General features: G+C 38.0%; 1 protein-coding gene across 2 annotated transcripts in view; it reads right to left on the bottom strand.

Moving 5' to 3' along the window:
- Positions 1-15,177, bottom strand: part of LOC107672748 (armadillo repeat protein deleted in velo-cardio-facial syndrome homolog) — a 267,938-nt gene that overhangs the window by 111,314 nt on the left and 141,447 nt on the right. For both annotated transcript variants that reach the window (XM_016466071.1, XM_016466075.1), the window contains exons 3-4: positions 8,627-8,733; positions 7,304-7,537 (exon numbers count right to left, since the gene is read on the bottom strand). In XM_016466071.1, the coding sequence (XP_016321557.1) occupies positions 7,304-7,516 (213 nt within the window). In that variant the 5' untranslated portion in view covers positions 7,517-7,537; positions 8,627-8,733. The remainder of the gene's footprint in view (positions 1-7,303; positions 7,538-8,626; positions 8,734-15,177) is intronic.

Below are 15,177 nucleotides of genomic sequence, written 5' to 3'. Positions count from 1 at the left end.
AGTCTGTGAGTCAGAACAGCCGGCATTGTAGTCTACACTTCCAGGATCAGGAAACAGTCCTCCATAAAATGTGCAGCACACATCTGAATATTTGAATTGAACTGTTCTGGAACAGTGTTGTAAATACAACTTAACCACTGATTTCTAGTCGTGTCCTCTTTTGGAAGGCCAAACAAAGTAGTTTCACACGGCGGGTTAGAGTGAGCGGAGGAGGGCGGGCCTGAGTGAGTGAGCGGCGGCGGGCTAGAGTGAGTGGAGGCAGGCAGGCCTGAGTGAGCGGAGGCGGGCGGGCTTCAGAACGGCGCGGCCGGAGGGCTTGCGGCAACCACATGTGACGACACTGGGCTGGACTTCGCTTCGTCCACGGTGAAAGCCGATCCGGCGATCCACAGCGCGAAGTTGATGCATTTCCTCAGCGACCAGCACGGATCAGCTCTAGGCATGACGAAGCGGATATCGTCCTGTTTTGGAAGACCAAACAAAGTAGTTTCGCTTTCACAATGAAACACACAGAACACAAACACACACAACACTTTTAATAATAACACAATAAACTTCACGACATGGCGGCCGCAACAATACTACAGCGAGAATAAAAGTTACGCCTTCTTTCTTTGCGTGAACATTTGGGCGGCACATCGTGACGTAGACATGGGGGGGCGTGTTAGAACGAGCCGTTTTAGGTAGGCATGGTTTACTCTTAACTTTTATAAAGAATATCTCTTTGGATTTGACACTATAGCCTTTGCAACTTTACGGATCTTCTTTATGCACCAAGAGCTTGTAACACTTCAAAAGAGAAAGGAAAAATTGAAATCGCATCATATGACCCCTTTAAGCTATTATACAGTATACATAAAATGGTAACACTTTACAATAAGGTTTCATTTGTTAACATTAGATAACTAAATTGGTTAACAAACTAACAATGAAAAATACTTCTAAAACACTTACTAATCTTAGTTAATGTTAATTTCAACAAAGTTCAACACAGTAATACATTATTAAAATCAAAAGTTGTACGTGTTATTATTATTATTTAATGGACCTGAGCTAATAAGAACTATCAACGAATAGTTGTATTTTTATTCACTAATGTTAAGATTAATACGAACTATAACAAATGTATTGCTCATTGTTAGTCAATGTTAGTAAACGTTAACTGATGGGACCTGATTGTAAAGAGTTACCAATAAAACTATTAAGACAAACATTAAATATATCACCCAGCACTCAGATTACAACACAAGAAATGCTGGACACAACCTTATTTATGATACTCCGAAAGTGAGAAAAAAGATTAAGCAACATTGTGAAAATAACATAGCAAGAAAACTCTGCTCTTTGTGTATTTTAGGGCTTTTAGAAGATTAATCATTTGATGGATTGTGGAATGGGGATGAGAGCGTTCCGAGCAGCCCTCTGTAGAATGTGAATAGCTGTGGGCACCTGCAGCTGCTCTGAATACAAAGAATGCAGCTATTCCCACTCCTCAGTGAGAGCGCCTGTCCTTCAGTGTGCCAGCATTATGAAACATGTGAGCAGGTTCACCTTTCTAACACCTGCAGACGTATCAAAAAATGGATTACTCACAGAAGTACAATTTATGTATTATAATGTATTATGAAAGAAATATAGCCATATCACTAGAAGTATATGACATATACTTAGTGTATAGGCTTTACAGGCAACTACCTCGAGCTTCACGCTCCACTTCTCATCGCTCATCCACAGCAGTTTTATTCTCCATTCTGTCTGCACTTCTTATTGAAAATAAAGTTGACCTAACAACAGTCAACTTCTTTCAAGCAGCTCCAAGAGGATTTTAAGTCAAACCATGTATGCAGCTTTTAAGTCACTGTGATGACCACAGCTGAAAAAATACTTTTGATGCATGCAAACTTCAACATAATTTTCACTAAAATATGCAGTTTTACTCATGCCATTGTTTTGTTGGCATAAAGAAGACACTTGGGCAAAAAATTAAAATTTTCCTAATGGCGAGGTGGCATGGGAGACTGTGTATGTGTGTGGGAGGAGGGTGAGAAAGTCATTGTTCAGCAGGTGATTTACAAGACAGTGGGCCTCCCAGGCTTTCCCCCACAGTGAGCTTCCTTGTGTTTTGCGGCTAAAGCCTAGTTCACGCTACACGACTTAAAACGTCGGCAGATCGTTGTGCTGTTCAGACTACATGACTTCTTGGCTGTCTTGAAGTCATTGTGGTGTTCACACAACGCGACACTATGTAAATGATCCGCAACAGGGGGTCACACACAGTGGTGTAGTCTAGTTTTTTGTAGTGGGTATACTCTGATATTCCCTCCCATGCTCATACTCACCGTGCCACAGCGACACCCCATAAGCACCACCACACTCACTAATTCATACAATATGCATCTATGTAACTGAGAGCATTCTGAAAGACTGCTTATGTGATATCAACATGTCAATTTATTATAAGTAACAGAAGACTTTAACAGCCAATGACATTTACAGCTGGGGAGACTGGACTGATTTCTTACTGTTTAGTGCTAATCATTTAACTCAGCAAGGTACATTTATACTTATCGGTCTAATGAGCCTATTTTCAAAAATAGTGGAGTGTTCCTTTAAGGCTACATTTATTTATTTAAATATTCTTTAAAAATCTTTAAAATACAGTAATATTGTGAAATATTCATTAATTTTTTTTCAGGATTCTTTGATAGAGTTCAAAAGAACTGCATTTATTTGAAATAGTAAAGACATTTACAATGTTACAAAACAATTTATTGCATTTTAATGCAGATCAATTTAATGCATCCTTGCTGAGTTAAAGCATTCATTTCTTTCAATAAAATAAACAAAAGTCTTACAAAATAAGGCCATATAAAAACATACTGGGATGAACTGATTATATAATTTGGATTACATTTAAAATAATAACAAATTATAATAGTAATAATAATATATCCATAAGTATAATTTAGCATAAAAGTAAAACATTTTATAAAAATGGACCCTGGAATTTTTCACTTTTCTATTCTCAATGTTTACAGAACAAACTGAAAATGTCAGCTGAGCTTCCCTTCCTCTAGGCCAGTGGACCTGTACGATAAAACTGCGGAACCTGAGCAGTGGTGTATCATACCATCTCTGTGTGTCTTACCACAGACAGCACTGATCAAAGCAGCAACTTTTCTTCCAAAGCTCTCCACAGGCCTTTCAGACTCAAAACATTTAGACAGAGCTAGCAAAGTTCAGCCACAGGAAGCAAGCTTCAGTCCTACAGGCACGTTTCCTGAATTTTAAATGATGTTCTAGATTCCAGGAAGAAGTAGCTGCGTTGTTCCTCGTACTGCCTCAGGTCATGACCTCTGAACATTACTTACACGTGGGACAGTCGAGGTTACTTTAAAGAAAAGCTGTCTATGGTGTGAGAGTTGCTGTGAAAGGTCTGCCATTGATGGAGTCCTATTGTGTGTCTCTGTCACTCTGTGACCTTTTGGGCCTTGTGAAGAATAATAAATGCTTAAAAACAAAATAAATCAATGTCTCCAGTCAGTAAACAGACTGAGGTGAATGAGGGAATGAGGAGAGTCCTTTCGTTCTTTGGGAATCAAATATATTAGGACTTGATCCACCTCCCATTACAGTATTAATATGTACAAGACACAAGATGAATGAGGTGCACCTGCTGCACCACAACAACTGCAACAGTGCCAATTATTCATATAACATTCCAAGAAACCATTTTCAAATGATAAAATATAAAGATTTACACAGCAAAAAGAAAAGCCACTGATACAATGAAAGCATGAGAGGACTGCTGAAAGAAAATATCTGAATATATCAACCTCAAAAGAAAAATATATACTCACTCATTTTAAAAGATTATTTAAATTAAACACTTATACATTTGCATTGATTAAAATTAAAAACCATAACATTTGTTGCTAAATGTGTAATGCATTGAGGGATGGTAAACTTTACACACACACATATATACAGTATATATATATATATGTATATGTGTATATATATATATATATATATATATATAATAAACACAAATAAACATGAATTATTATAACACGGTCATGACACTGCCAGAAGGTCAGCAAACATGCTGACCCAGGATATACTTGTCCAGCTACATCACCTCCGGTAATAACATTAGCTACATAAATCCAATAGCTTTTGATCCTAATCACTGTGCGCTTTGATCATTCTCATTGAGAGAGGAAGTGAAACAGGATATAAAGACAGACATCTAGACAGAAGATACCAGTCAGTTCCAGCAAAATGATTCTGTGACATGCAAGGCCTTCTGACAGTAACCAACATGCATAAAAGGGCAAGCTAATTTTCAAGCTGTCATGGTAGGCAGAGAGGAGTAAAACACACAAGCTTTATGGGCAGGCGAGGGCAGCACACAGGCTAAACACGTAATGGAAGAGACAGATAATCAGTGTCTAAGCAGTGACAAGGGACATGTTTTTTTCTGTAAGAATTACACTTTTCTTTAACTGGTTTTACAAAACAGCAAAGTTCAATAGTAATGTAGAGGAAAACAGCTAGTTAGGAGTCAAAATATTTCACCCTTTGACGATGACGATGACGGAACACTACATATGCATCTCCAGAGTCGGTCAGAAATAAATTATATGGTGTTGCCATCAAACAGACGTGTAGAGTATGACTTCACTACCCTAAAATTATCCACTACTGATTGCTAACATGGAGAGGATTTCATCAGCCTTATTTCCCACCATCAACCCATAGAAACCTCATTGAATAGTGTTTGGGAAAATAAATATATAAAATAAAACTGTCAGTTGTTGATCTGGATGCAATCCAGTGTTGAACTTCTGTTGATTACATATATTTTGCAGTCTAGTGGTATTTGAATTGATTAATGAAAGGATCTTGCAAATGTAACTCAATTAAAGGGATAGTTCACCCAAAAATGAAAACTGTGTCATTAATTACTCACCCTCATGTCGTTCCAAACCTGTAAGACCTTAGATCATCTTCGGAACACAAATTAAAATATTTTTGATGAAATGCGAGAGCTTTCTGACCCTGCATAGATAGCAACAGAACTACCACGTTCAAGGCCCAGAAACGTAGTAAGGACATCGATAAAAAAGTCTGCAACGAAAACAAAAATAACTTTATTTAACAATTTCTTCTCTTCCGTGTCAGTCGACGCACGTGCACGAGAGTACCATGACGTGATGGCACTTGTGTGATGATGCTGCTGATGCAGGAGCCGGCATTCTGACGTAGAAACCCGACGCGCTGCACCTTGTTTGCAATCAGAGGAATGCACACGCGTGCATCCTGGTACTCTCATGAACGCAACACGGAAGAGAAGAAATTGTTGAATAAAGTTATTTTTGTTTTCTTTCTAGTTAGGAGTCAAAATATTTCACCCTTTGACGATGACGATGACGGAACACTACATATGCATCTCCAGAGTCGGTCAGAAATAAATTATATGGTGTTGCCATCAAACAGACGTGTAGAGTATGACTTCACTACCCTAAAATTATCCACTACTGATTGCTAACATGGAGAGGATTTCATCAGCCTTATTTCCCACCATCAACCCATAGAAACCTCATTGAATAGTGTTTGGGAAAAATAAATATATAAAATAAAACTGTCAGTTGTTGATCTGGATGCAATCCAGTGTTGAACTTCTGTTGATTACATATATTTTGCAGTCTAGTGGTATTTGAATTGATTAATGAAAGGATCTTGCAAATGTAACTCAATTAAAGGGATAGTTCACCCAAAAATGAAAACTGTGTCATTAATTACTCACCCTCATGTCGTTCCAAACCTGTAAGACCTTAGATCATCTTCGGAACACAAATTAAAATATTTTTGATGAAATGCGAGAGCTTTCTGACCCTGCATAGATAGCAACAGAACTACCACGTTCAAGGCCCAGAAACGTAGTAAGGACATCGATAAAAAAGTCTGCAACGAAAACAAAAATAACTTTATTTAACAATTTCTTCTCTTCCGTGTCAGTCGACGCACGTGCACGAGAGTACCATGACGTGATGGCACTTGTGTGATGATGCTGCTGATGCAGGAGCCGGCATTCTGACGTAGAAACCCGACGCGCTGCACCTTGTTTGCAATCAGAGGAATGCACACGCGTGCATCCTGGTACTCTCATGAACGCAACACGGAAGAGAAGAAATTGTTGAATAAAGTTATTTTTGTTTTCTTTGCGCACAAATGGTATTCTCGTAGCTTCACAACATTACAGTTGAACCACTGATGACATATGACTATTTTATCGATGTTCTTACTACGTTCCTAGGCCTTGAACATGGTATTTCTGTTTCTGTCTCTTCAGGGTCAGAAAGCTCTCGGATTTCATCAAAAATATCTTAATTTGTGTTCCGAAGATGAACGAAGGTCTTACGGGTTTGGAACGACACGAGGGTGAGTAATTAATGACACAATTTTCATTTTTGGTTGAACTATCCCTTTAAGAACAACATAATAACAAAGCAGACAAAGTGTGAAAACAATGAAAAAAGATACAAATCTAAAGTCAGTAAAGTTATTAAACAACCTTCAAACAAGGGGTGCAGCTACAGGTGGACAACGTCCCACCAAAAGGCCTAACAGAAAAAAAATATTTCACTACAGTAATTAAAGTTTTTAGCCTTTTACATTTTTTCTATAAATTCTAGACTGTAATCCAATTTTCTCCAACAAATACATAAATAAATGCAAAAAATAAATAAAAAATAAAAATAAAATTAAACCTGGGACTTAGTTTCTTAGGAAGCTTATTTCTAGACCAACAATTTGTTATTTTATAACTCCCTACTACTTTGACTCGAGGGAACAATTTTGTACTGTGATGGTATTGTAAAACTGCAATGGTATTAATTTGATTTTCTCTCACATTGACTTCAGTTTTCCACCCCAGGATGGCATCCTTTTAACATCACTGCCTCAGACACACATTTGCCTCAGCACCATAAGGGACCCAAAGCAAACAGTACGGTCTATGAGATAATATGAGAAGCACGTGGTGGAGAGAGATGGGAAGAAGAAGAGTGTAAAGACGACCCATCCTGGGCATAGATGATGAGTCACTGCAGGACAACACCCAGAGCAATAACTCAGCCCAGCCAAACACAGCTCAAGCTAAATAAGACACAGACGGACTGATTTTGTGAAAACAATGAAAATGAAAATGAAGCAGCATCAGCATGAGGGGAGTTATGGGGCTGCTTTGTTCATTCACACAGACTGACGCATGACTTGCCAAGCTGGAAAGATTTACCTGCATGACCATCTGTTGCCAGGCCAGCGGTTGGTTGCTCCCGCCTGTGGTTCCGCCCACCAGTCGATCAGAGGGCAGACTGCCGCGCTCCAGCTGTAAGGAGACATTGCGGCGTTCCTCTTCAAGGGCCCTGGTCAGATGCTCGAAGCGCGCCTCCTGCTCTTTGACTGATGCCAGGATACTGGCGGCTGACGGCACGTCATATTCTTCCATAGCAGCACCCAAAATTATATGCTGATTACAGGGCAGGGTAAATGGGGGAGAGAGAAGGACCCAGGACAAAAGAAACAACCATTTAAAGGGATAGTTCAGCCAAAAATGTGAATTCTCTTAACATTACATATTCTCTTTACTTTTTTTCTTCTGTGGAACATAAAAAGAAGTCCTTTATAGCAGAATGTCTCTTTTCCGCATTGAAAGCAAATGGTGAACGCAACTATCATTCAAGGAATTTAACAACTTCAGGGGCAGTTATAGGGTCAGGGCATATTCAGGGCTTAATGCATATGGAACCACCTTTTGATGAAATATTGCAATATTCTATATTATAAAATCAATATAATTGACATGGTGTCATTCTAAAATATTACTGGATAAAATTAAAATCTCAGCTTCAGACAAGTCAAAAGCTTAATTTTAAAACACAGTCCTAATGTAAAATAAAATAAAATGACAAAAACACTATTTGTGTTTATATAAGGGACAAAAAAATATTTGTTTCCCTTTAGGCTTTCCATAGTTTGGTGACCACAGAAGACTTGAATAGTAGTATGGACCACTACCTTTATGATGACAGCCTCTGGTCCCCATCCACTTTCACTGTATGGAAGATAGCTGCTTGGACTCTTTTTGTGTTCCTCATAAGAAATAAAGTCAAGTAAATAAAGACAAAATATACATTTCTGGCTTAAATATACCTTTAATACTGACAATGCAACCCTAAAACCTAATACTACAACAGTATCCATGCACCAAATGCTGCAGTGTCACATTGCACTGTACTATGAGCAGCAATTCCTTTATAGGAAGCTTGATACTTTACTTTCTGCATATAACAACCACAAATGGCCAAAACTCACATGCATATGCCACAAAACATACTCAAAATAGTTCCAGACTAAATTCACCACACGTCGACACAATATAGACATGCTGGACTTTAAATCACCATGATAACTTCATTCATGCTATGCACAATAGCTCGGACATCTCTCTCATTGTCAAAGGTGACAAAATGAAGATAATGGAAGCTTCACATAGAGGATAACAAAGTAAAACCAAGGGTTGAGACTTGGTTCATGCACAGTTCACCTGCATACACACCTATCAGTTAGTGGAGAGAGAGGCAGTTAGAGGACAGACATCCCCCTATAAGGACAGACGGGAGGAGATGTGCCCAGCAGGAGGCAAAGAGAGAGAGCGAGAGCTGGCTGCAGAGGGAAAGAAAGAGAAGAAATCAACGGTTAGATAACACTCTGACACTATAAACATAGACAGAATTCTGCTCTGTTTCCTGGGGACTTAAAGAGGATGAAGATAAAGAAATGAATGAGAAGATGATAGAGAATGATAAATGACTATTGAAACCTCATTCGCAGACTTTGAACAAAGTAGATTGGATTGGGCTGTCAGGGGACAGGTGTACAGAGACAAAGGGGGCCAGACTAAATATGAGATGGAAAAGGGGGCTGGTGCAAATTAATATTTACTAAGAGCGTTATACAGTTGTTGTTTTTCGTTCTCCATTAAACCAAAACCACAAATGGACACGCACACAATAACACAAACATTCTATTCTCTATAGAACAGTCGGTGTTCTATAAGGTCCTATTCCCTTTGAAGCGCAGTGCAGCACAGTACACAAGCAGGCTTTGAAGTTTGTTTCTGGCTGATCATTTATTTATCTTAAGCGGCGTTCTGACACAGCTCTAACGGCAAGGCATTGTACTACAGTCTTGTTCTGGGTACAAAGAGCGAATGCACAAGGTCTAGCAAAGGGAGCGATCTGCTTCTGCTGTTGCTCCTGCCTCTGGAAAATAACTCAAGATTACATTTATCTGCTAGATAAGACACATTTACAAAAATGTGATAACTTATCATGAAAAATGTAAGTCAATAAAAATGTGGCGACAATGTGAAAACGGATAAACTTCTAATATCTGAGATGTAAACGTTTAGATGTGAATAACAGATAACTTTTAGCCTTTTATGAGAAATGAACTGTTCTACCAGCTGGGCCTTATTTATTAAACATAATGAAATACATGAACATATCTACCTACCTATAGCAGCATTTTATCTATTCATTCATCCAATTTTGTCTCGGCAAACTTTGTATTTCTAGTTAAAATGCAATTTCACACAATTAAATGATTTTCAATTAATTCCGTTTCCATACTTTTAAGTTCAAATTGGAATCCTCTAACCTCAATTCAAATTCAGAAACTGAATTAAAATTGGCTATTAGGTGGTTTCATACTGGCCCAAGATGTCAAAGTGGTCATTGGAAATGGCTTGTGTCTATCCTTCAGTGCAAGTCTAAAAGATTTGTTTGCCCTTTTTAATTGTCCACCCAATAAAATAAGTCAATAGCACACTCCTCCTAAAAAACAGAATGATATATTCTTTTTGTCTGGAGCATAAAAGATACAGGATTATTTACACGCCAAAGGGGTTTGATCAAAAATCCATAACTCTAAGTATGAGCAATAGCAATAGTGCCTTTCCTTAGCAAACACCACTTGTTAACTAATACACTTTTTGAAAGCTTTACTACACAAGATTTAGATCTGAATTCCTTTAGTGCTATAGTAATAGTAGTATTCAACATTAAACACAGAAAGGAAATCAAATGTTAAGAGGTTACCCAAACCATCATTTAAGGCCAGCTATCAAAATCTTTACAGTGTCTAGAAGGGGACAGCACTCTCATCATGGGATTAACTGAGCTATGATGATGAGGCGGTTATGATGATGAACCCCTGCTTTAGGATTAAAGAAGCTGCCTCTCCCATACTCCCTATTTCAAGGAGTGCAGGGGCTGTTGGGAAATTGGTCCCTGCCTCTCTAAGTATCAGCAGGAGAATGACAGGCATGTCAGACATGCCCACTGCACTTATGACCACAGACTTAACATAGTCCAAAGTAGTGAAGCATTCCAGGCCTGGTTTGGAGCTGGTTGTGCTAATAGTTTGGAGGGAAAAAAAGGACAGTTCATTGTCAGTTAACTGTTCTGGCAAGAGCATTCCATCTGTACGCTGCATTAACCTTACAAAGGGCTTTACTGCACTGATGGCAATATGGTTATCTGAACTAATGATTGTACTACAGATTAACAAAGATAAATGAGCCATTATGCCAACAAGGCATGCTAATTTAAAGGGATAGTTCACCTATTAACGTTCTATCATTTAGGCCAGGCGTACGCGGTGCAAGTTCAGACACTCGGGAGGTCGTGAGCCATTGCACACGTTACAGTTCAGTTAACCTGTTAATTGTGTCAAAGCAGTTTGGTACACAGCACGACTGTACCGCCGTGCGAGCCGGCGGCAATCGCATGAGCTTTCGCGCTAAACACAGAGATATGGAACTTTTCAATGTTGCTGCTTTATAGCTTCAAATAGAAAAAGAAAGAAAATTAAAAGAGGCGTATGCAAATTATTTGGTGAATTGCAGTTTCTCTTTACAATGTGTTTTTGCAGCGGTGAGCAATGTAGCCAATCACTGACATATCTGTTGATTTCTTGAACGCAATGGCCAATCAGAGGCGTTTATGTTCGAATCCACTCACCGCTCACAAAGCTGGAATTTTGTCCAGTGCTGAATTCTGCACACATGCGAATCATCTCATTATTACAAAGTGTAGACGCAATGTAAAAACAGAGATTCATTGTGCAGTGTAGAGAACTTCATTGATTATAACAGAACTTTGTGAGATCACGAACTAAGATGAGAGAGTGATTATAAAAGGAGCGCTCTTTGCGCCATAGCAATGCATTGCACAAAATATATGCTATGTGAAAATAGATATGTATTAATGCTAGAGTACCCTCATTCATTTCAGAAGCACCTTCAGTGTAGCACATTCAGCAGAGAACAGCATAGTCATTCCTTTCAACAAAAAACAACGAGTGATTTGTGTGTGTGTGTGTGTGTGTGTGTGTGTGTGTCGGTGTATCCGCACGATTTGGGGTTGCCTAGTAGCCACTGAGCTATAATAATATACATATATCTAGCATATGTGATGTGGTTGTATATGATTTTTACGCTGGTCAAAATTAGGCTGACTCCCCAAATTTTTTAAGCATGTTTAAAAATTATCAGGAGCTTGTGAGGTACTCGGCTCGTAAATTCCTCTCACACGATGCAAGTCACGACCATACGAGCATCAACGACTTCCATGCGATTTCTTCCGATGGGAAAAAAACGCGTACAAGCTCATATGACAGCAAAAATCGCACCGTGTATGCCCGGCTTTATTAACATTCATATCAGTCACAACCTGTACGACTTACTATCTTCTGAATAAGATATTTTGAAGAACATTGGCATCCAAACAATATTTGTTTTCATTGCATAGAAGAAAGAAAACCATTCAGACCTTTTTCAAAATATCTTCTTTTATGCTCCATAGAAGAAAATCATATATGTTTGAAATGACATTAGGGTGAGTAAATAATTACATTTTTTAATTGAACTATCCATTTAATAGAATAAAGGACTCATCAAGTGGTTAAAAAGCAAAACAAAACAAAAAACATGCCTGGTAACTGAAAGGTTATAGGTTCAAATAGGTTTTTTAGAACTGTCACCAATATGACATTACTTACCCTTGTTTCACCAGGGAGATGGTCCCTGTAAATACACCTGTACATGATTTAAGTAACTTTTGGTTAATAGAGCCTACGAATTGACAAATTTGTAATAGGTTATGGAAACAAAATAGATAAAACAAAACAAAAAGCACACAATACATAGGTTTTTGCAGCATTTACTAATGTTCAGAAGTGGCTTTAATTCCTGGAGACAAATAAACACTTTTATATGAACTGTGCTCATGCCGGCACAGTGTTTTTCCTCAGGGATAAATACATTGCAGCATAAACCCTGGTGCTAAAAATAGCCATGTAATAAATTTACAAACGCAGTTGGAGCTTTCTGCATGGTTCTAGAGATGAGATGCAGCAGCAGAGGCACATTTAAAAGCCTTGACTTGAAAAAACCTCAACAACAAATTCATCAGGGGTTGGGGAACACCTACGTTATGTAGCCAAGCAGGAAACATTAACTTCTGTTGAGGTGAGAAAACATTGAGACAATTGTGTTTACAGTGCAAAGAGTTGTTAGATCTCAACCCAAGAAACCTGGAACAATACAAGCTTAAGAAACACTGAGAAAGATTGTTATATATAGCAGCATCCAAAACTCACCTATTATGTTGGAGTTGGCCTAACAATTTCTGAGCAAACATCATAAGCCCAAACACTTAGAAGCTGCACAGTTTATCATGTTTTCATTGATGTCTGTAGACAGAAAACTGTCCGTAGAGTAAAGAGAACTGGCCATTTGGTGTTGTTGAGAGATCAGTTTTGTGGGTTCAGTAAAGAAGACCAAAGAAAAGGCCCTCAAGAGCACCTGATCCCATTTTTACATTCATCTGCACCTCTCCACCTCAGTTCAGATACCAAATTAAGGATGCAATAAGTTCAATCACTCAGATTCAAACAAAGGGACGTTACCAATCTCAGAGGTTGAACCGTGCTGCATTATGTGTCAAGGCACTTATGATGAATGATGGGCTTGTGCTTTCTGCTAATCTAATATATTTTGTTCCAAGCACAAAGAGTGTCAAAAGGTGAACCCTGAGAGAAAATAAAAAAATCGCTTGAATCAAAAGACTGTATGTTAGAGAAGTTCTCTAGGTTTAACTGTGCAGTATCTGCGCAGGAGATTTACTTACACTCCTTTAAAATGTGTGAATGACTGCAGATACCTAAATAGTCAAGCAAAAAACACAAAAATGTAAGGGCTAGCTCACTCAAAAATGATAATTCTGTCATCATTTACTCACCCTCATGTTGTACCAAATCCATGAAACATTCATTCATCTTTGAAACACCAATCAAAATAGTTTTAATGAAATTGAGAGACTTCTGTCACTTTTTTTTTAAGTCTATTCACCCAAAAATGTGATGCTTCTAGAACTTCATTAAAAAAATCCATATGAATCGAGTGGTTTAAACCAAGTCTTCTGAAGAGACATAATCGGTTTGACGATGAACAGATTAATATGGGCTTTTATTCACATATAAATGTTGATCATAGAATCAATCAAATATGGTCACAAAAAAGTCTCTTCAGAAGAATTAGATTTAACTGCTCGATATAAATTTCTTTCACAATCTCTTTATGAACAGGAGGTATTAAAAATAGCAGTATTTGTGTTTCAAAGATGAACAAACATCTTGTGGGTTTGGAACAAGTTTTTTTTTGTAATAAATTTTAATTTTAATTTCTGGGTGAATTTTCTCTTTAATAAAGTGAAAAGACAGACCTTGAGTCTGTGTATGCCTGCTATATAATATGCAAAATGCAGTATGTCGAATGAGTATTGTGTCTGAATACACAGTACTTATGAAACAGAATCTACAGCTGAGCAATTAAACAATAACTCATAAGGACACAGCAGTCAATCATAAAATCACCTATGTAGTGCATTCAGACTAAAACAGCCAGACTCTTTTTTCATTATTATTAAAGTGTATTTTAAATGAATTATGCAGAACTGGCTTTGAAAATTGCTTTATCATTTTGCTGAGAAAAACTATATTGTCATAGTCAATATTGCCTTTTACATTGAAAATTGGAATTCAAAGCAGTTTCTACTATGAAACACATAAGAGATACGTTTGTTTAGGAAGAGGAAAGAACGGGGAAATAAAGCCATTGTTTACCCCTACTTTTTTTTCCTCGTCTTTGTTCTTTGAAGTGACTCTGGATGTGAGGAGCCTCTCGGAATGAACCAGCAGCAAGTGAGTTAGAAGAATATCCTCAGCTGCACTCAGGTTTCAAGTCCTTAAATAACCCAGTGCGTTATGGGTACAGTGAAACAAATCAAAGGCTTGCCATGCTGTGACGCCTCTCAAAGAGGATGCATCATCACTGAATTTATTTACATAGACAATATTCACATTTCACACAGAATTATACATCATCTTCACCACTTGATTATACTGAGTGAATACAGAGGCAAGTAAAATGAGAGAAAAGAGATACATCATGCTATGTGTTAGGGCTGTGTATCACCAGCAAAGTCACGATACGATACGCATCACGGTACAGATGCCACGGTACGATACGTATCACGGTACGGGACTGCACTGAATTTCACCTTAGAAGAATTTAGTAAAACAGCAGTTTATTAAACACTGCATACTATAGGGCCATTTCTAACTATTGGCAGAGCAGGCAGCTGACCTCTGCATTATGAAGGGCCTCCATAACTGTACCACAGTACAATAGAGGTAATGGCATATGTTTCATGTTTACATTGGGCACTCCCCACCAGGTACAATATTCTGATTTTTTGCATCTTGTTTTTAAGTAATGTACTCATTCTAATATATTTAAAAAAAATAATAATATTTACATTGCTGGTAGGTTATCATTGCACAAATTAACACACTCTCTACATCTAAAAAATAAAAATTAGAAGAGTTCTAAACTAATGCGCTGTCTTCTGTATCTAACGCACACACGCTCAGTCACTTACACAGATCACGTTGCGGCCGCACTCAGACATTCAGGAACAAACATTTTAGCGCTGCCCCGCAATTTTATCAACTAAATAGCTTAATCGCTCAAGAGCTACATTA

Source organism: Sinocyclocheilus anshuiensis, unplaced genomic scaffold, assembly GCF_001515605.1.
Source record: "Sinocyclocheilus anshuiensis isolate Anshui unplaced genomic scaffold, SAMN03320099.WGS_v1.1 scaffold88, whole genome shotgun sequence".
In the NCBI taxonomy this organism is placed as follows: Eukaryota; Metazoa; Chordata; class Actinopteri; order Cypriniformes; family Cyprinidae; genus Sinocyclocheilus; species Sinocyclocheilus anshuiensis.
Note: the sequence above shows the minus strand (reverse complement) of the source record. Positions and strands in the feature narration are given on the sequence as shown.